Source organism: Balaenoptera ricei, chromosome 5 (genome assembly GCF_028023285.1).
Source record: "Balaenoptera ricei isolate mBalRic1 chromosome 5, mBalRic1.hap2, whole genome shotgun sequence".
NCBI lineage: Eukaryota > Metazoa > Chordata > Mammalia > Artiodactyla > Balaenopteridae > Balaenoptera > Balaenoptera ricei.
The window spans coordinates 86,011,114-86,033,734 of NC_082643.1; the positions used below are offsets into that span (position 1 = coordinate 86,011,114).

General features: G+C 34.9%; 1 protein-coding gene across 4 annotated transcripts in view; it reads right to left on the reverse strand.

The window, feature by feature from the left end:
* Positions 1-674: 674 nt before the first annotated feature.
* The window catches only part of PCDH7 (protocadherin 7), a 405,762-nt gene continuing 383,815 nt past the window's right edge, over positions 675-22,621 (reverse strand). For 2 of the 4 annotated variants that reach the window (XM_059923220.1, XM_059923219.1), the window contains exon 3: positions 675-3,243. In XM_059923220.1, the coding sequence (XP_059779203.1) occupies positions 2,867-3,243 (377 nt within the window). In that variant the 3' untranslated portion in view covers positions 675-2,866. The remainder of the gene's footprint in view (positions 3,244-22,621) is intronic. The other 2 variants (XM_059923222.1, XM_059923221.1) reach the window with 1 other exon arrangement.

Below are 22,621 nucleotides of genomic sequence, written 5' to 3' on the forward strand. Positions count from 1 at the left end.
GAATGAATGATATTCAAGACTGTTCCACTATCTGAGTTTGTCAGAAGGCAAATTTTTAATATATTATTTATTGTTTTCAGAAAATAAACATGGATAAATATACAAGATCAAAAAAGTTGCGAATAGCCCATTTCCCCTCATTGTCCAAACCCAACAACCGTTTTTTTACCCTAACAACAGGTATAAAAGGCACAGTTGCTTATTTTGCATTCACTCATTTATTATTTTTTTTGTTTCTTTTTATTGATTTTTTTCAAAAGCACTCTATATATGGAGTGGCACCAGATTTAACCTATTCAAAATAAAAGTCATACAAACACAAAATATATTTCTGTGTCATGCCAACTCATTATAATAATAAACATGTTATGATAGCTAATTCTACTAGAATTACTGCAAATACTTACAGTACACTGAATTTTATTCTTTCATACCCATTTTAGTTCTAAAGAGGCTCACAAGTTAAATGACAATGACATGGCTCTCTTGAACGTGGTGCAGACGTCATTGGGGAATGTGGATCCAATTAATCCAAAGATCCCATATGACCCGTATTAGCTTTATAGATAACAGAAGGGTTTTAAGATAGCGTGAAATGAGCTATCTAATGTTTCAAGTGTCTCATGAAAGAAAGAAAAAAATGCATTAAAAAGTTTGTTGCACACATGTGTTATGCAATTGAATATTTCCTTTGTAACGTGCAAGAAAAAATATGTATACATTTCATAAGTATCTTTAGAAGTATTTTGTCTTAATAGGTACTTACAGATTATACAAGGCTGAACTGCTTTAATGCAGTTTCGTAACAAAGTACTAGAATTGCATCTTTCCATAATGTAAATAATAATCAAACATAAACATGTTCAATTATTGATATTTTAGTCCAATGTTTTTGTTTCTTCAATTACATATCTTCTTTCATCCTAACTATTACACATAAACTAACATCAAGATGAAAACTCCATTTAAGAAAGAGCATAAGGAAATGACCCCAAAAGAGTACCCCACCAAACAGAGAAGTGGTTTTCAAAGATGAGCATTTGATGACCTAAAGTGAATTAACAACCTATATTCCAGGCTGCTTCATGTTGTAGTCTGAGAAATATTGCAAAGCATGGAACTACCCAGAGCTACATAGTTTCTACAGTTCGCTACAGAGCCATCAAGGCTATGCCTTAACCAGGTTACAAACATTCAGTGTGAGACTGTTTGCTCTCTTCACCTGTTATCCCCTAGTCTGTCCCTGGATTGTCACTTGTTCTGAATGTCCCAGCTCAATTTCCAATTGTATTAAATTATCCTCTGTAGAGGAAGTGACTCAAAAGCTGCATATTCTGTTTCTTTATATTACACTGAAAAAAACTGCATATTTTCCAACTTTGAGATGTGTATACCATGAGGCGTGTCACTGCCCAGAACTCATTTCTTTCTTGTTTACTCTGGATTGGTTTTAGGAGATATGTTAAATAACGTTCAAATCACATTAGTGAGTAAGTCTTTTAGGGTGTCACCTTGTTTCAAAGTTGTGAGTCTCAAAATGTGCCATATTGCACAGGATTGAAAATTAATGCACTTTTGTTAACATGGAAGAGTGCACTGAACACGTAAAAAATGCGCTTGGTAATTTGAAATGTGGATAAGACCAGCAAGCATAACCTGACTCTACAATGATTATAGTGAACTTAAAGACTATATGCTGATGTATCTTTCTTTCCCTACCTACCCACAAATATGATTTTAAAAAGTAAAATCTTCCCTGATAATATTTTTGAAACTAAACTTTAACCTCAACTAATTGTCTATTTTAATACCAAAAATATGTCTCATTGGCTTTTCATTTTCTGAGCTTTCAAAGAAAATCCATTTTAAAAGAAAATGCATGCTTTCTGGGTATAGAGAAAATGTAGAATAAACTGGTGTTTGAGGGCTTCTGTGCGTGCCTGGGCTCAGTGACTTTTGTTACTTAATGGATTTCCACATCAAGACCAAATCTACTTCATGATTTCCCTGATCTGCCGTATGATCTTCTGCCTGTTAATGACACAATTGTTCCAGTTAGTTGATAATAGTGGTGCTGTTCTGAAAAATATATATATATAATTTTTTACAAGTTATAACTAGTGTAATTGATACATGTGGTCAAGATTATGTATATACTAAGAATATTCAATACAGGTATGGGATTGAAGTTGACGCTCCTGACTTGAGGAAAACAACATATGCCAATTTGGGACTGCAATCTCCAACTGCGTATTGTTTAGTTTTCAGCCTGTGTTAGAATATTAAAGTTGTGATCCTCCCCCAAATGCTGCTTCTAGAGTTCCCCTCTATAAGGACTGTACCTTTAGAAGGACTCTATCACTTTCGAGGGATTGTCTTCCACGGTGATTAATCATTTCTGATCACAGGTCTGAAATATATTTCACCTGATCTGCTTTCTTTTGACCAACCGGATGACATTCGAACTAAATCAAAGTGACTAAAATCATACTTCAGCTTAGGGATAATGAGAGTGTGTTGTGTTCTGCTAATCAGGCTTGTTACCATGAAAGAAACTTGCAACCATCTTTTTTGTTTGTTTGTTTGTTTTCTGGAGGGGGGTGGGGAAGAGAGAGAGAGCGAGTGTTGGGAATCAGTGAGGGGGTTAGACATGCAAGTAACAAGGATGGTTTCTACATTGTATATTACAATCAGGCTAAACAGTATCATTCACTAAAGGCCCGATCTGGAGGCAGAAGTGGCAGGCAAAGCTTTGTCTCTTTGGTAGCCCCCTCTTTTTGATTACAAGGTTTTGTTTTGTAAGGTTTTTCACCCCTTATTCTCCTTCTCATACATGAAAAGAACTTTGCTGTTGCTTCTTTATAGCCTACAGGTAAACTTCTCTTCTAGTGAGAGTATTGACAGGAGATGGCTTGTATTCCCCCGTTTTTGTAAGGGGAATATCCTCAGTGTTGGCTTCCTCATTTTTGCTGAAACTAGCTGCACTGAAGGTCTCATAGGATGAGGTCAACTTTTTGTTCAGGAGGTTTCTGTTGCGGTCGCCCATGATGGCGGCTTCGCCATTGGCCAGCTTTTCCTGGCTTCCTCGTTCATCAACAGGCATGAAAGTGGACAGTTTGGGCTGGCTCTTCTTCCTCTCCGGAGAAGTGCGGACGGGCATCCAGCAGGCGTCTGAGTGGCCATACTCATCACACTCACGGGTACACTTCCCAGTTAGCGCTACATCTGGAAGAGGTCTTGAATCTGAAATTCAAGGAGAAGGAGCCATTAAAGTTGGCCATTTCTCAATAGGCTTTCCTGACCTATATAAAATTGGAGGGGATATATATCTATATCTATATATATATATTACATTTATATAATATATATATTACATATATATTTTCTTTACCATATTATTTCCCTTTTTTCAACACCCTGCTGTTCATCATCTCATAGAACAGTTTTTATTTCATATCCAATAAAGATAAGGTTTTGCAAAAACATCAAATATTATAGAAAGAGAGGAATGGACAAACTGATAAATTTAAGTGTGTAGAACAGACAGGTATATATGCATTTGTTACAGGACAGGTACATGTGCATAGTCTCAAGTAGAAATAAAGTACACATGTATATTTGTATGGGTATACATTTTTCCACATGCATAAGAAAAGTTATTGAATCCAAAAAGATAATTTTCTGTATTTATAAATTATCCCAGAAATCGTGTACCTTTGCCAATTGGATTCCTTCCTGCTTATACATTATTCATAGAATGCAAATATGCAAAACCTTATAGTAAAAATACATTATAAAACATCAGGGTGACTCAGAAGTAGAACCTAAATCGACAGCACATTATGTGGTTAAAAAGTAAAAAAAGCAAAGTACTAGTGGGTTCCAAGTGTGAGCACACTAGCAGTATCACCACCTACCCCACTCTAGCCCACATGCTCCTGCCCCCCCCCACTGTTAATGACCTAATGTGTGCTGTAGGATAGTCCGTTGAGTGTTCGCATAGAAATACATCTGCCAGTGTGTTTGCTGAATGGAAATATTATATGAAATGCAATGTATTGGGTAAATCGAGTCAAACTTCTACAATTTTGATGAAATGGCATGTATTCTTAATTAATGGTGTTGCCTAATGGAGTGGGAAATGTCTGTCTTCTATTTCTATAAAGCTAAGTTATATCATTATATGTGTCTGTCTTTGGAGAATAGTTATATATTTTCTTACTATTAAAAATATTTTTTTAACAAATTTTGTTTTTGTTTGGAAAAGAGAGTGAGAGAGAGAAAAACCTGCTTCACCTCAACAGATTCTAAGAAAACTATCTTTAGGGTTTTATTTAATATATATTACACTTTCTTTTATTGCCAAAAAAAAAGAACATAATAGGACTAATATGACTATGCTCCAATTTATATCATTCGGTATCATTTTATTAAAAGGCTTGGGACTTAAAAGACTGACAAATTTAACCTCTGCAAATATATTCACAACAAATGAAATCAGTGAGATTTGCATATGCATCCTGGGTAGACTTGGTTTAAAATAGAATAGGGGGTTATTTAAATTATATCCAATATATTTAAACCCTCTGCTTTTGCCTCCACGCAACATCCCCTGTAGTTTATAATGATATTCCTATTTGATTATCATTTGTATAAGGATATTTTTAGAATTTTTACCCTGCCAAAACTCCTAAATCAAGGCAGTCCAATACTGCATGTCATTTTTTTCCTACAGTGATGGGTGGATAACTGAAATATTGACATTTGTCAGCTCATTGATTTTTGAACCACTGTGACCTGAGACTTTTATGCTGTGTGCTCAGAGTTCAGCAAGGAAATCCCATTATTCTTCATAGGACATCTAGAATTACTTTTCTCTTTTCCAAAGGTAAACTGCAAAGATAATTATTTATTGTAGTTGCAAATGCTGCTATTTGACTTTTAAGTGAGGAGATCCTATTAATTTTATCATCAAAAGAAAAAGCATTTTCTATTTATTTTTTTATGCTAAATTCCCTCTGTCTCTCAAACACAAATTTTAGATGCATTTAAAAAAATCAAACTATTGACAAATTTTGTGAATGGTTTTTGTAATCTGGTCAGTTTAAATGAGCAAATTGAGTTCTTTGGGAATATTTCTTGTCTTGAGATAATTTGCTTATTTGAAGCTGACCTAAATTCTTTGAACAGACCAAAAAAAAAAGAAAGAAAGAAAATCTTATAAAAATGCAAAGTGTGAGATCAGATCTACTTTTTACTCTAAACATTCCTTTTTTTGTCACTGCTTAAATAAATTCAAGCTTTTCTTTTTTTCTTATGCCTACCAAGGACACAAGACAATAATCAGAAATTTAGCTACTGAAATAGGAAAAATCTCTATAAATGTGGTTGTCATTCCCTGCAGAACTGACCCAGAATAGTCTCCAATCATCTCTCTATATTTACTTAAGTCTCACGCAATGTGACAGTTTATTTACACAATGACTTACACAGGTCGCTGCTCTTTGGGGATTAATTTGTGTTTCCTGTTTGACATTCATAGCACCTTGTTTTTCGTTTGTTTGAGATGCATTTAGGGATAGCTCATAGAGCTACCTTAATACTCTAACACCTCTTCCTACCTGTTATACTTAACTTGTGCACCTTGAACTCCCTGCAGCTCATAAAAAAATTATATTCATTTAGATTGACTCAATTTCCAATCAATCAACTAGGAGTGAGATACTCTTCAATTCATTCCCTCAGCCTTTACTTCATAGTCTGGGTTATAAGCATGACTTTTAATAAGGATCTCCTGTCATTTCCAAAGTCAAAGACTTGATTGGGGACCACAGTGGAAGCTGACAAGACTAATTGGTTGAGACATGTTGCAGTGTTTATCATCAAATTTAGAAAATAATCAAGAAAGGCTATAAGAGATTCATCACAAGCAATCAAAACTTCCAATCTTGATGACTCAAATGAATCCTCAAAAGAAATGCTAATGATTAACGAACACAATTTATATTATGATGCAATCTATTAAAGGAAGGCATGAGTGTGTGGAATAGTATTTTTCTGTGTTTCTGTATTTTCTTATTTTAATTATTCAAGTAGATATTATATATATATTTTTTAAAGACAAAAGTTATATGGGGTCTTACAGAATCATCAAATGCACTTTTTTCTCTTTTTTATAAAAGATATACTCTTAAAATGTCCTATTTGTTGTGGGATTACAGAGGCAGATCTTCCATAAATAGTATTCCTTCTTAGCCTTTCAGTCTTCCACTGAAGAAGGTGTTTTGTGATATCTAAGAACATCATTTCACGCTTTAGTTTAGTATTCTTCCCTTTCATTTTGACCTGAGTGGAAATGGAAAATAGTTCATCAGAACTCTGTTTACTTGGTATTGAGTAAATCAATTAAAAAAGTAAAATGTTCTGTATCGAAATATAATGGTATTCTTTATCAGCGTTTTCCATAACCAACTCAGTTCCTTACAGGTTCCCCCCTACACACGCACTCAGTCGTATCAAATCTTGAGAGGACCGGAAGTAGAAGTGGTATTCATTAGCTCTTGTTGTTGCTTTAGCATCATTTGCAGAGTTCTCCATTTTTACCTAGTTATGCTATTTGCTAGAAACATTACATAACTTTAGAAAGCTAAAGTCCTTTCTTAGACATAAAGTTAATTTCCCTCTCGAAAGTAGATAGTTTTCAGCCATCATAATATCAAACAATGTATAACACATAAAATACTTCCCCACATTTCATCTCTTTTACTTATCACCTCAACCCAACAGCAAGGAGGATGGAAACAGTGAGGGGTCCAGACTACGGAAGAGCTGAGGCCAAAGAACAAGTGTTTTGACTTTCACTTGAGTGTTTCCCATAATACCATATTGCTTCTTCTTAAAATGTAACAGCAGAGTTATTTAGAGGTCAATTACTGCTACCCACAGCCATAAGAAAAAGCTAGAGTCTCCAAAGAAAGAGAAAAAATATATATCTGACAAGCACAGGAAATAGATGCCATGAAGGCACAAATTTTACTACTTAATGAAAAAAAGAATAATTCAACCTTTTTAAAACTGTACATTTCCTAAAGTGGAGGTAATTATAACTAATTTAAGAAGTCAAGTTCTTTCTCTGAAAAGAAATGTATTTGCTCTTAAGAGGCAGGGAGATGAGTGGGTGGTGAGAAGATACTGCTGCAATGACCTCAGCAAGTAGCGACAGACAATGCGTAGCATCATTAGAAATAAAAAGGAAAGCCCAGATTTACGGAGGCATTTGATATTTCCGGAAGCTGTCCTACACAATTCAGAAGCCTTTAGAGGTATCGTTATTCTAGGAGAGCACTGGAATTGTTAAGGCTCTTAAAGACAGCTCTGCACCAGTAAAGATTTTGATAGACTCAGTTACGCATTCTGCCAGAATCCTGGTCACCCATTCCTATTCCAGACCCTTGGCTTGGGGCTGAAGATATAAGGATATTTCCATTTCCTAAAAGAAGCATGAAAATGTTGCATTTAGTTTTTAAATATTTCCAAAGAGTTTTTCTTTGTTTTGTTTTGCTTTAAGCTCAGATACTGAAAGCTATATGCATCAATTGCTTATTTGTTTAATATACAAATAATTCTCTGACCATATGAAATAAATGGATTGCTAATCAATGTGTAGACTCCGAGACAGTCATATTCTTCCTGTGCACTTAGCACATTCTTAACATTATTTGACAAAATTTTGCAAATAAAAAATTGTGCTATTCTCTTCTTTTGAGGAGAAAAAAGCACACACAGGCACCTTTTCCCTTTTTGCTTTTTAAAGTACTTATTTTTCTCTTTATATGTCTTGACTTCCTGTTATCCAAAGATTTCTTTTTCTAGAGACACACCTAATTTTGGTGGAATTCGGTGGACTACAAACAAGTTTTACAAAAGGATGAAGAACAAAAAAAGGCAGATAAATCTGTTGATCTTCCAACAAATAATTTAACATTACCTTTATTTTCTTTAGTCCAAATGAAAATATCTTTTTTATTCTAATGATTCAATCAGGTGCTTTATTTTAAAAGAGCTGTCAGAAAATGATTTATTTTTTGCCTTATATAATAAATCTGAGAACAAATAATTACATAAACCTTTTACTGGAACCTTATTATTATAGGCAATAAAGTTTAGGTGTGAGGGGGTGAGATCCAAAAATTGCGTACTGAGTCAGACTTGGCTTTTTTATATAAATGACTTAAAGATCCCCGCCTTTTATCTATTTGGGGAATTTGGGAAAGTTAGAAAGGTAAGCACATAGATCACGGAGAAGGTAGAAATCACTGACTCGGATAAGCAGTAGGTGATCCTCCAAATATCCCAACACTTTCTGGAAGAAGGAGAAATTTATAGCTTTGCAAGTAAGTGTTATCCAGTGCTACTACAAGGAGGGTTAAGATTTCTACATTGTATTCTAATTTATCATGAAATCACTTGATTCAACTGAATTAGAAGAGAATAAGGACCACTTGTCCAACCAACCCTTACTTCACTCTCAACTATACCTCTCCTGAGTGCTTCTCTCAAGACAGAGTGGAACTTGTGAAAAGAACAGGAGATTGGGAGTCCCAGCAGCACTGAGTGCGATTCTGATCCCATTATGTATAAGCTGTGTGACTTTGGATATAATTTCTTTGAGCCTCAAGTTCCTCATATGTGAAGTAATAATACCTACTCCCCATGTATTATGGGGATAAATGAGTTCATGTATATAAAGTTTATATCATGGTGTCTGGTGCCTTGTAGATTTTAGGTAAATAGTAGGTCACAGCCCCTGGAGAGAATTAAAGAAGTATAGATTTTTTTTTTTTCCCCTCTCTGCAGTCTTCCCTGAATGAATGGATGTTAAGGGAATAGGCTCCAGAACCAGGATCCCTGAACTCAAATCCTAACTTTGTCACTTAATAAGTATGTAACTTGAAACAAGTTACTTGATTCATTTAAATTTCCTCATCTTTATAAAGAGCATAAGAATGAATTAACTTCTTAGGATGATTGTGAGGATTTAATGTGTTAATAAAGGTAAAGTATTTGTAATAATTCTTGACACACAGTGGGCCCTCAGTAAATATTAGAAACTTCAGGTGCACAATCCCTTATCTGCACTTCAGTCCTCAAAATAGCTTTGAAAACCAAAAGCTTTTTTTTTTTTTTCCATAAATTTACAACAAACCTGACTTTCAGTACAAGGTTATTTTTCACCTTTATTTATCTCACATAGTGTGAATATTTATATGTTTTCCGGGAGAAACAGTGTTTAATTAAGGACACTGTCTCAGACTCTTTGATCTTTAAAATAATATACATGCATGATATTACCTTTTCTAATATATGAAAGATTCTAATTTTTAAGATTTATTTGTTTCCAAGGGTTTCAGATAACTTACTGTGGACCTAGTAACAATCATCAGTCAAAAGGGCATGAATTTGGAGTTTCTTTTCCAATCGTACTCATGGATTTATGCTGATAGAGTCTGCAGAATGCCAGAGCTACCACCTACTTAGGAAAATACAGTGGTCACTGGTTACTCTATATCAGATGTTCCCCTTAACACTTCTTTATTAAGACTTTGCCGGTGAAGATTTATTCAGACTGTGTCATTATAGTTGCTCAAAACTGAAGGGCAAATGCTCTATTAGTTGCAGTTACCTTTACAACGTAAACAGATCAACCTCACAATTAATCGTTTTCATTTGAAAGAGACTTGCCCCTAAGATGTTGGGTTGCTATCTTGCTTTGCCTGCATGGGCCACAACATAAAAAAAAGAGCTCCATTTTAATGACACGTTAAAAATTAGCAATAAGCTAAGACTAAGAGGTTGAAAATCAAGAAAAGACAACAAAAAGCAGGGTGCACCTCACATGCGGTACACCCTTCAGAGATCAAAAATAATGAGACGTAAAAGCCATCTAGCATACAAACTATGCAGACTTTATGATGTATGTACGTGCTTGTTTTAAGTTGCAAAATAAGGCCAGACGTTCCTCTCATCTTCCTATACACAGCCCTTTGGAGTGTGACATCACTGCCCCTACTGTCGAGATTCTATTTCCACAGCCCTTGGAGCTGGGCTAGCTTTGACAACTAGAGTGATACTGTGCAATTTCCAGGAGAGGTCTCAAGAGTCCTAGCAGCTTCTGCTTTTGCCCTTGGAAGACTGCCATCTCCATTCTGACAGAAAGCGTGATCTAGCCTCTTTGAAGATGAAACACTTTTTGAGAGATAGACTAAGTTACCTCAGCTGGCCCAGCGGCGCCTACCCCCAGCGAAGCCCCCAAGTGAATGCAGCCACATGAGTGATCCAGGCAAAACTTGCGGAAGAAGCAATAGTCAATCCACAGAAGTATAAAAGTAATCAGTCTTTGTTGTTTGAAGCTCATAAGTTATGCTTGTTTGTTTGATTTTGTCTCTTTACGGGGTGGGGAGAGTTCCTTGATGCAGCAATAAGTCACTGAGATCATGATCATGGACATACTATATTATCTGCAGTAAATCAAAAAACAGCCTGAGATGTGGCAACAATGTATTCTACTTCTTTTATGCCTTCTTATCATGGGCAACAAACTGACCAATATTATGGAAAGCATAAACATTTTCAGGGCTGTAAGCACATTTAATTAGTAGTTCAAGCAGAGGGCTCCCATAGAAAGCTCTGGAAATTTTGGTCCTGTAATTACAGGATTTCACTGCATTTTTCACCTAAGAGTGCTCTAGTTCGGGCTGACATGCCAAGACAATATTAAAATGTTAAAACCTGTTTGAAAGCGTCAGCAACTTTTCTCTGTACCTTAGGCTAAACTCAGTTAAACAGCAATTGAATGTATCTCAAGAAGCATTTACTGCCCTGAGGCTTAGACCACTGTCATTCTGAATGTGGTATTAGCATATACAGTGGAGACTGCAAGCCAAGTCTCAAGCAGTCCTGCTGAATCAACTCAAACATGATTCTGCTGGTTGGCACATGAAAACTGCACTACAGCAGAAAAATGTATAGTGGCTGCTGGAGAGTGATCTATTTATGCACATCAGAGATGGGGCTTCACTTTGATTTCCCTATTCACGAACGCAAAATTAGAGGTGGTGGAGGTTAAGGGAGTATTAAGGGAGGAGAGTGAAAGGAGAGGAATTAAGTGCTGGAAATGAGAAGATACTCCAAAATTGATCAGAAGAGTTTATAAAACCCAGAATGACATCGGGGACACTTATTACACAAGTTAGCAGCTGATCATCCCACTGAAAATAGACCAAATTCTGGTTGTGTGGGCCATTCATGTTTATTTTTCCACTGCAATAATCAAAGCTTTCATGATTTTTCTTCTGGTCTCTTGGGTTTCCTTAAATTAGAAATTATTTGCTTTGGGTGTCATAGACTAATAATCTGATGAAAAGTGGAAGTATTGCCTCCCTCCATAAAGCATGTGCCCATAAAATCTGCATAAAATTTCAGTGGGGTTCAAGATACCAGAGTAAGGGTTTCAGCATCCTGGTGGATGGAAGAAAGAAGGGTGCATTTTTATACTGATACCTTTTTTCATTTGAGTTTAAATCACTGGTTAAGAAATATTTAACAAATCAACATTCATCCTTGAAATATAGAAATTTACATGTGGTAAATAAATTGCCATTCAAACAGTGACAGAATGATTTAAAATAAACAAACAAAAAAACAAATTCTGAAACACGTACTTAGAAGTAAGGAAAATAATTTAGATTTGATTATGTTAATATTGTAGGTAGGTCATTTAAATGCCTAAATCTAAAAACCCCCAATAAGTTATAAGGCTTTGTATTAATAGCAGATTCATACTTGTGGGTGGATTTTACTGATTGCTGATCACTAACTTGAAATGTATTTTCTTTCCTAGAATCTACATCCAACATTTGCACCGGTGTCTTGAATTGCCAGCAGCTGGATCTTCACTAACCATGAGAAGGGAGGTGAATAGGTGAATTCTTATCATTAAGGAACTTTATACAAAACAATAATGACACAGATGAGTTTCTTTTTAATTAATAAAATGTGTTAGCCACTGTACATTGGTTTTACATACAGTAAAGTGTGAAGTGAGTGCTTCTAAAAGAGTTGCAAATATCAGTTTAGAGTCACTTTCCAGTAATGATCTCAAATCTTCAATGTTTTCAATACTGGCTATAAAATTGTAAAATATATATCCTCAATAAATATTAACATTGTCTTTAGGAATGGATATTTATTCTAAAATAATACATAAAGGCTCTATTAACTGTAAGAATGTTATCTTTGGATTGTAGTCTTGAAGGCAGTGCCCATTTTATCTTTGCTTCTCCATATAACATATAATTCTATACAAATAAAAAAGCTGAAAAAAAGGAAACTGAAAAAATCAATTAAAGTATATTTTCTCAAACCTTCTTTCCTCCCATATAAACCATGATAAAGCATTTTTTAATTGAAGTACAGTTGACTTACAATATTGTGTTAGTTTCAAGTGTATAGCAAAGTGATTCAGTTATACATATATATATTTGAATTCTTTTACAGTATAGGTTATTACAAGATATTGAATATGGTTCCCTGTGCTATACAGTAAACACTTATGGTTTATCTATTTTATATGTAGTGGTGTATATTTGTTAATCCCATACTCCTAATTTATCCCTTCCACTTTCCTCTTGGGGAACCATAAGTTTGTTTTCTATGTCTGTGAGTCTGTTTCTTTTTTGTATATAGATTTATTTGTATTATTTTTTAGATTCCACATGTAAGTGATATCATATAATATTTGTCTTTCTCCATCTGACTTACTTCACTCAGTAAGTGGTGAATTAATGCTGATGGAATCTAGGTCCATCCATGTTGCTGCAAAAGTCAATAGTTCATTCTTTTTTATAGCTGAATAATATTCCATTGTGTGTGTATATATGTATATATGTGTGTGTGTGTGTGTGTGTGTGTGTATATCTCACATCTTCTTTATCCATTCCTCAGTCGATGGACATTTAGGTTGCTTCCATGTCTTGGCTATTGTAAATAGTGCTGCTGTGAATATTGGCGTGCATGTATCTTTTTCAATTAGAGTTTTCCTCTTTTCCAGATACATGCTTAGGAGTGGGATTACTGGATCATATGGTAGTTCTATTTTTAGTTTTTTAAGGAACTGCCATACTGTTTTCCATAGCGGCTGCACCGATTTACATTCCCACCAACAGTGTAGGAGGGTTCCCTCATGATAAAGCATTTTTTAAAGTGAGAAGTTACGAAATAGGTTGTGTAATAAGTAGCTGGTATTAAATATCTAAACATTTAATGTGAACATGTTAAATACTGAAACAAATTAATTTAGTATTTGGGAATGTTTTAAAAAGAAAGAGAATCACTACAGTGGCCATAATGTGGTATAAATTTTTTCTATGTATTTTTTCAATGCATTATTTTGTGTGAAAGTCTAAAATAGACTATGTTAAAGCTCAAATCATGTATGAAATAGAACTGTAACATAATATGATTATTTTTTGCACAGAGGAAAATCATAGCAGTTTAGATTTACTAAAGATATTACTTTATTAATTTTTTCTAAATGTGGCAAAATCACAACACCTGTTCATTTTCTTCTTAAATGTAGTGATCCTGAGAAACTATACAATTATTCTAATGATATAGACATTTTAAAAACACAGCCTCAAACTATTTGCATGGGAGTACCTATTGAAATATTTATCATACAGAAAGCTTACCTGGTTGAAAATACTCCTGTAACAAGAAGCTGTGTTGTAACAGAATTCTATTAGTTATTGTGATTCGGGAGAAAGACAGAGTTCCTCCTTTGTGTTCCTTACTGAGGAAGGTTTCACAAAAACCCTGAGTTCTGAAGTACTTTTGAGAGATGAGGCTCTGAAAGCTTTTTAGTAGGAGCTGAAACAATATTTATGGGGAGAGTTTAAAAACTGTTGGAATGCTGGCTCGTTACTCTGGTCAATAAGTTGATCAGTTAAACTAAAATTGGCAACCATAATTAGGACCAAAAGAGTGTTGAAGGGCTTGGGAGCTTAGAGCAGGTAAATAAAAGGAAAAGGAAGGAAATGATCTCTGCTGACTAGCAAACAGGACTCAATGAGCAGTTCAAGTGGGGGAAATCAATGAAGCAAAACTGGATCCGTTTGCTTCATTGATTTTTGCTGCTCATTGAAATGTTTTCCTTTATTGACTTCCTATTTCTTCAGAGAGTGGCAAAGTCTCACTGTTGAATCTCCCCACGAGCCTGTGATGAGCAGATAAGCAAGCTCTGGAGATCCTCTTATGCCTACATTATACCTTTTCATGCTGCATGGATTCAGAGGCACTTCAAAGGCTCCCTGTGACGCTGTAAACGCCTCCCTGAGCCCACAACCTTACTGTGGTAGGCAGAAAGATGGTTCCCCTCCTAAAATGTCTACATCCCCAGAACCTGTGAACATGTTAGATCACAGGGCAAAGGAAAATTAAGGTTGCAGGTGGTATTAATTTTCCTAATAAACTGTCCTTAAAATAGGGAGATTATAGGCAGCTAGGATACAAACCAAAGAATGTGGACAGGCTCCAGAGACTGGAAAAGGCAAGGAAACAGATTGTCTCCTCAAGCCTCCAGAAAGGAAGACAGCGTTGCTGAGACTTTGATTTTAGCTCCTGGAGCCCCATGGTCAGACCTCTGACTTACAGAACTGTAAGAGAATAAATGTTTGTTGTTTTAAGACACTAAGTTTCTAGTAATTTGTTACAGTTGCAATACGCAACTGATACACACTCTCACCACCTCTCTGCTCAGAGGAAGACAGCATATATTTGGTCCTTTCTACCCATATTTCATCCATTGAAGGAAATGGAGTGGAAAAATTTTGATTTTCAAAGTTTTCATTGAGTCATGTTTACCTAATTTTTGAGTATCTGCTCAGGAATTTTTGTTTTACACTTTTGAAAATTCTGCTACATTCTAGTATCTAATAGTGCAAGTCATTTGTATCTGACCAATCAACAAAGTCCAGCAAAGTGCTAACAGCTCTCCTATTATTGATGTTAGCCACATCCTCAATAACTACTTCATCTTCCTCCTCCGTCCCTCAGTGATAGCTGTCTCTGGGATTATTACCAGAGAATCCACTTTAAGGCATTCAAAATTTGGGTAGTGTGATTCCCAAGAAGAGAAAAGAAAGAGAATTTGGCATAACATATAGGAAGGAGAGCCAGGTACCAGGGTACAACCTTAATGATGGCTCTGTCAGATTATTATGGTGCTTTTGTGACTTCCTGATATTTATTACTTGTGTCCCATTTGTCTGTTTGGCCTGTTCCCTCTTAGTAATTAGCAGGAGAGTGCCTAATTAAAAAGCACCCTTATGATAGTTTTAAGAACAGTAAGTAGAATAAGTCTCTCCCTACTTTAAAACCCTCTTCTATAAATTTCGGTATACATTTCAAACTTTGTATTTTTGCACAGAGGCTCCTTCAGGATCAGGGTCCTGCCTACCTCTTTCCATTCTTATCTGCTCCCATTTGCCACTTCAACAGACCTACTGTCATTGTCATTTCTAGAAAGCCCCTTGCTGTTCCACGTCTTCATAATCCTAATGCGTTGCTTCTTCTGCTATTCCTTGCCTTGTCATCTGTCTCCCACAAATCCTTCAAAATCCAGTTTCAGCATTTCAACTTTGAGATTTCTTCTAACCAGGCTGTCTAATTCTGACTTCTCTTTGCCTCTCTAGTCTTCATCCTATGCCTGTCTCTACCACAGCATTTAATGTATTGCACTAAAATCTGTTACCCATTCATGTGACTTCTTCTGTAACATGTAACTCCCTGTGGCTAGGATTCACAAGTTACTTAACTGTGTACTTGGGATGCTAGTACCGAGCCAGTCACATGCTCAATAAGTGCCTTTTGAATGGGTGGATCAAAAACAGGTAGGGAGACATACTGCATGTCATCCCTGATGATTCTGTCTAATTCCACAATGGCCACAGGTAACCGGAGGATAAGGACATATGTTAATTGCAAACACGATGTAATTGGCCAAGAACAGAAGGTGAAGTGTTTCAGTATGTGCAGATCTGAATGAATTTCTTTACTACTCACTCTCCTTACCCCCTTTCAGAGCCTGTCCTATAATCTCTAGTTGAGATTTGCTTTCCAACAGAACAATGGAATTGATTGAAATAACCCATGGATATATTTTACAGAACAAAATGCAGTCCTCCTCCTCAGCCTGGGACAGGCTAGTGGGGTCCCTGGAAGCAGTAGTGGATGCAAAGTAAAGTCTAATGGGAAAAGCCTATACTTAGTGGTCACAAGGCTACACATATGAACTAATTTGTTAAGCTTCTTTGCTCATGGGCGGTAGCTATTTTATAGTTATTTTAATGTTTTCAGGACCTCTGGTTGGCAGTTATACAAATCTTTCAATAATAAACTTGGGAAATAAAATTTATTTTTGGCTTATACACAGCTTGTATCATAGAAGAAAAATTTCAAAGCATGGAGTCATGAAGGAGAGGTATTCTATGTGATGGAAAATGAAAAGAAGAAAGCTCTCTTCTCTCATTCTTGTAATGTGGGGGTGTATTTTAATAGGAACTATTGTAGGCAATGTGCCTACCTATTTTAGTTCAATAAATCTTATTTGCCTTTTCGTAGCAACCTGATGGGTACATGTTAAGTGAGCAGGATCATGGGCAATTTACATCAGTGCTTTTCAGAGAATCATGATCCTCTGGTTGGTGGTTGAACCCACTTACAAAGTTATAACCAGTTTACACCATGTTCACATTATTTCGTAAATATTTTGTTGTAGTTTTTTTTAATATGTGTATGTATATTTATATGTGTGTACTCAGTCCCTATGTAAAATAAATATTTTATTCTGGATCACACTGAATCTATAGTTTAAATCATATCATGTAGAAATCTGTGTATTTCTGGCTACTTCTGAGTAAGCTATATATTATGTCATATTTAATACAAAATATAATTTTAATTTGCACACAATGTCATGTGAATTTTAAACTGTATTTTTATCTGTCATTTCAAATTGTACTTCAGAGACTAAAATTTTATCCTCATTAAAAAGGAATTCAGATAACTCAACGAATAAGAGTTAGTCACATCCTCAATAACCACTTCAGGAAGTCTACTGTAAATACAGTTTCTTACCTTGAGACATTCTGAATTTACAGTTAATTCCCTAGATTCCAATTTTCTAGAATTATGTGTAATTGTGATGATCCTTCTCGTAATCCACTTAAATCCTCTGATAGACTTTGATTTATATCAATCAGCAAAATGGCAACAGACCCTTTAAAAAAGGAAAACTTAATATGACTTCTTAAAGTCATATAGACATTAAGATGTAGGACACATTTAAGCTGTTTAATTGTACCGCTGGTCTAATGCCTAAGTATTAATCTGTCACAATGTCAAATTACATACATTTAGGGCTTTTTTTTTTTTTTAAGTAAAACATTTCTGTGCTTAACAAACTCATAGTGCAAAAAAATTCAGGAGTGCAATTAGAATGTCATCTCTTCTGCAGATGACTTAAGAAAAGCATGAATCAGAACTTAACAGTCAACATAATTTCACAGATAATCGTGGCAAAATTCTGGTAAGGCAACAACGCAGAGTACAGTGAGATTAGCATAGAGTGATGATCAACTATTTATCTCTACCTTCTGCCATGCATGTTCTTTATTTAAGTCTCTTTTTTTTTTTTGCCAATGTTTTCAGTTTTTACTTTGCCAGCAGTGGGCATCGCATAGGAAAAGAGGTTTCATGGTGTAAACAGATTTTTCCATGTGTTCAATGAATTAGCTTCACTGGCTCTTAGGCAAAACAGACTGGCTGGATGGAATTAATTTTAGCAAGCTTTTGTGTTTTGCCCAGGGTCTTGTACAATTCAAATGAATCAATCCTATACCAAAAAAAAAAAAAAAGATAAAACTACAAGTATTGTAATGAAAATCATCACTAAAGCATATGCTTTAGGAGTTTCCTTGAAATGACATAGTTAAAATTTATGTGTACTGTATTAATCATTGGATTGTACTCTGTGAGTACTTAAGTGAATTATTTGGTGGGAATCTTGCTAATTTGTCAACCTTCTCTTTCTGCAAATAAGCCAAGGACTAGTGGAATTAGGACTCGGCTATGACAGGACAGGGGAACTCAGAGGAAATTTCACTATGCAGAGAAAATAAGAGACGGACTTTATTGCACAAAGCTGGCATGAAGGTTTCAGTTTCAGGGAAGATAGGTCACACTATTATGGTAACATAACCTGCAAAAGTAAATTCATTCTTTCAAGAAATACTGATACATCAGGCACTATTCTAAGACTTTACAAATATTAACTCATTCAATGCTCACAGCAACCTTGTGGGGCAGGTGGTATATTGCCCCCATTTTACAGATGAGGAAACTAAGGCACAGAGAAGTTAAGTGAGTTACCCAAGAGTTTGCATATAGTGAGTGTTAATGAGGTTGCAAACCCAGACATTCTGACTTCAGAGCTATGCTCTTAACCGCTATACCACACTCTCTCTCAATCAATAACACATCAATGTATTATAAACTCATGTTATAAGTAGGAAAAAAGGCATCTTTACCTAAGCTGAATTTAAGTAGAAAAGCATTTCCCTATACATAGAAGAAAGCTAGAAAAAGCAATGTCTCTGGACTTCAGATATAGTAGGAATCTCAACAGTCTTAGATGGAAATAAGGGGAACATTTTTAGTTGGGACAAACAGAAAGGTGAAAACTCAAGAAACATGTGTGTAGAAGTTCCAGGGCCTGAATGACATTGGGACAGCTGTCCCTCAGTTGGTCTTTGAGTGGGATGAAGAATTTTGTGTCTAAGTCAAAATAAGGAGTGTAAACTACTATGTTGGTAAAAAGCCTCAAACTTCTACTATTATTAAAGCCATATTCAGCTAAGAAAAGGTTGCATCTTCATAATATGCGTCTATTTTTAATTCTACATGGTAGAAAGACACCTCAATTATGAGGTTTTGGATCATTGTCATTCCAGAGACAGAAAAGCCGTGTTTAGAAACCACAGTGTTCTGGGCTGAACTTCGGAGAACGGGAGATGCTGAACCACTCCTTGGTGAACTGAATGTGAGAGTGGAAATAAAGGCTTTAAGAATAGAAAAAGAAGTATGCACGTCATTTCCAGCAAACAAAACACCAAAGAGATTAGGTAGGACATATTAATCACAATTGGGTTGGATAAATTGGGAAAGAAAACCTGACTGTACTGATTCTTAAGAGAAAATGAACACAAAGAGATATCTGGGTGATACTTATCTAACTTGATTCCCTGTATAAATCAGGTAATTGATTAATATCCAAAATTTTAGATTATTTGAGAATATATAGTTGCAACCCATGAAGCTGAGATTTAATCTGTAGGGATGGGGAAATCTATGTATATTAAAATATAATGAGGTAAAGAGTGGTGCCTTTAAGTACACTTATATACCTCATACTTTTTCATAATGGTATCTCGGGGCAAAAAACCAGGGAACCATGCACAGTGTAAACTTTTACATTCACTTTGTGAAAACCTTTACTTTCATCCCTTCACTGGAGGGAATCAATGAATCAGAGTGATTAACACCCTGGGATCTGAGCAAAGGAAGTCTGATTGAGTCCACGTTCTTCCATTTCAGCAATGTAACCTCCGGCAAATTACTTAACTGAGTCTATCGCATTGGACTGTTATGAGGATTAAATGAGACAAGCGTGTTGAGTGCTTAGCATAAAGATCTACATATAGAAACAGTATATTTTTCTGCTGTTATCATCACTGTTACTCTACCTACTATGCTATGCATCTTTTCCACACATGTATTTGAATGGGAGAATATTGATTCTAAATTATCAAAAATTATATATTTTTAATCAATGTCCTCTTTTCTTGGCATAATTTAAAGGAGTCAAAAGCTTACATTTTTAGAATATTTATCAATTAATTATAGAAAAACAATAGTTTTCATATATGAAAGATGATAAATTCATGTTTTTGTACTATAAATTATACTGCCAAATACATATCTTTAAAATAAAGCCCCAGAATAGTAGATGAAAAAAGACATCTTTTAATAAGTTTATTTTAAAATTATTTAAATTAATAAATGTTAAAAATGCATACTACAGGAAGCTTAGAAGAAGAAATGTAAACTAATTTAATTTCAAAGATTAGGTGTACATAAGTTAGTGATTTGTCTGACAAGTAGCATTGTATTTTATAATTACTAGCTGTTCAATGTTAATTGAAACAATCTATTGTTACTTGCAAGTATATAATATTAAAGGCTATAAATAATAATTAGTACTCTATCTACTTGACTAGGTATAATCTCTCATTTCCCCCAAAGAAACAATTTTTACATAATTATTACCTTGCTTACTTTAAAATCACATTTTTTACTGCTTAAATCCTAATTTGCTGCTTTTTTTTAATACTAGGACATGAAAAGATGGTAAAATTGAGAAAGTTAAAGAGATTATGCGCCTTCAACACAGTATAATCTCTGAATTATTACTTGGGTGGACTTTACAAGTGTATCAGCATTTAAAAGAAAAAAGAGTTTAAAGAATCTTTAAACAGATCAGAAAGTATAAAAGGTGTAGAATCCCAGCTAATGTGAATTAAATTATCTTCAAAAAGAGGGGGGAAAAAGTTAAGAAACAGCTTTCTGTTCTGCATGTTAACTAGCCTAAATAATGCAGAGCTTAAGTGCAAAAGCGAGAGAATTTAAAAGGGAAAACAAATATCTTGAGACTTGTCTTTTAAAGTAACTGTCAAGGAGAACTTGTCTCTCTGAATAAAAGCTAGCAGTGACTTAAGGGATTCATTTATCCTTTCAGCTGTATTAAGAAATGTCATTTTACTATTTAAAATGTTGTCCAGTCAAAATAAGGACTAATTATCTGCTCATGATATGCCTATATGGCTTCCAAAGAACACACCGGGATTTGGCATGATTAAATGCATTTAAGAATTTCAGTCAGGTTGAGGATTCAGAATAAGATGATCTGAGAAGTATGACTAGTGATGCATTATTCATGAATATGGGAAACTAGTAAAATAAAATATGCTGCTTATGGTGTGTCCAGATAGTTAGGGCTAAATATTCCAAAATAGTCAGAATTAGATCTGCTTCTCCTTCTTTGCGTTAAAAAACTTCTGGGTAAATAGTGATTCAGATGTAATAATGATGATATTGAATATTTAACCCCAGGGCTACCAACCAAGAAGAAGCACTATAAACATTTTTCCTGTTGGGAAAGATATAATTAAACCTGCTATCTTGTAGATAACTAAAGAGATCCACATTTTTTTTTCCTCTTACAAAATGGAACTACTTACAGATGAATCACCAAGCCACTATCATCATGCTAGATTTGCTTATTTTAAACTAAGTTTTAAGTAACTGAAAATAAATAAATTTTGATGTATGATATGTCTTACCCTCTCCCTTGGCAGTTTTTCTAAACTGTTCAGTGTGGTTCCTATTTGGAGTTTGGGAGTGTTTTTCTAAATATATGGAAAACTAACAACAACTACAAATTCTCAACTAGTAATCATATTTTCCTGACTGTATCTCAAAAGATACAGGGACATTAAAAGTCTGTAGAAATAAAATATCTTAAATAGCTAAGCATCCACAGAATATTACACTGCTGCTTGCTACAAACCCAAGGTATCAACATTAAATAAGTTATTCTTCAATTAATTATTTTTGAATTTTTAAGCAATCATTTACAGATGATAGTCCTTCTAGTTTGTTCCTCTACAGTGAAGAAAGCTGATCACAGCTATTGATATTTTCCTCCTACTCTTCCTTCCTTTCTAGTGCTATTCTGTCATGTTTTTAAAAATAGCCTGCTAATTCATATATACCACCTCCTGTTCTAAAAATTTGTCCTAAATGAATATTCTATTCAACCTAAATTGAGTTTGGTTAAAAATGTCTTTTTTTTCTCTTGCAGTACCTGGGCATGGAAATAAGGATAAAATGTGCACAGGGTATAATAGCCCAAATAGCCCAAAATCATCATAAGACTTGATTATTCAGTGCTTGGCACAATTTAGGGCATCTTTTCTACTGAGTAAGAAGATAAAGAGGCAAGTATTGTGCCCATTTCCCAGAGTGCTAAAAATATGAAACAGTTGTCAAGTGATTTGTCTAAAGAAAAGAAATCTAGAAAGTGAAGAGGTATAAAGAATTTGGCTAAGCTAGGGATCCTGGAATAGATAGTCATTTTCTACTCCTACAACTCACTGTATGAGCTTATGCAAGCTAATTAACCTTGCTTTACTACTGCCTCCCTACTCACTTGTAGGAATGTTGTGAAGAAAAAACATGAATCTGCACCTCAAATTCCTGGACATGTGCACATAAGAAGTTTTCAATAAATATGTGTTTAAGAAAGGACAGAATGAAGGGATAAAGGAAGTAAGGTGGGATCCTCATTTTATCATCTATCCTTTCCATTATACCTACCTAGTTTTCAGTAAACATATGGCAAATATAACATAGAGATTGAAAAAATACAAAGAAAGGAAAATAATAG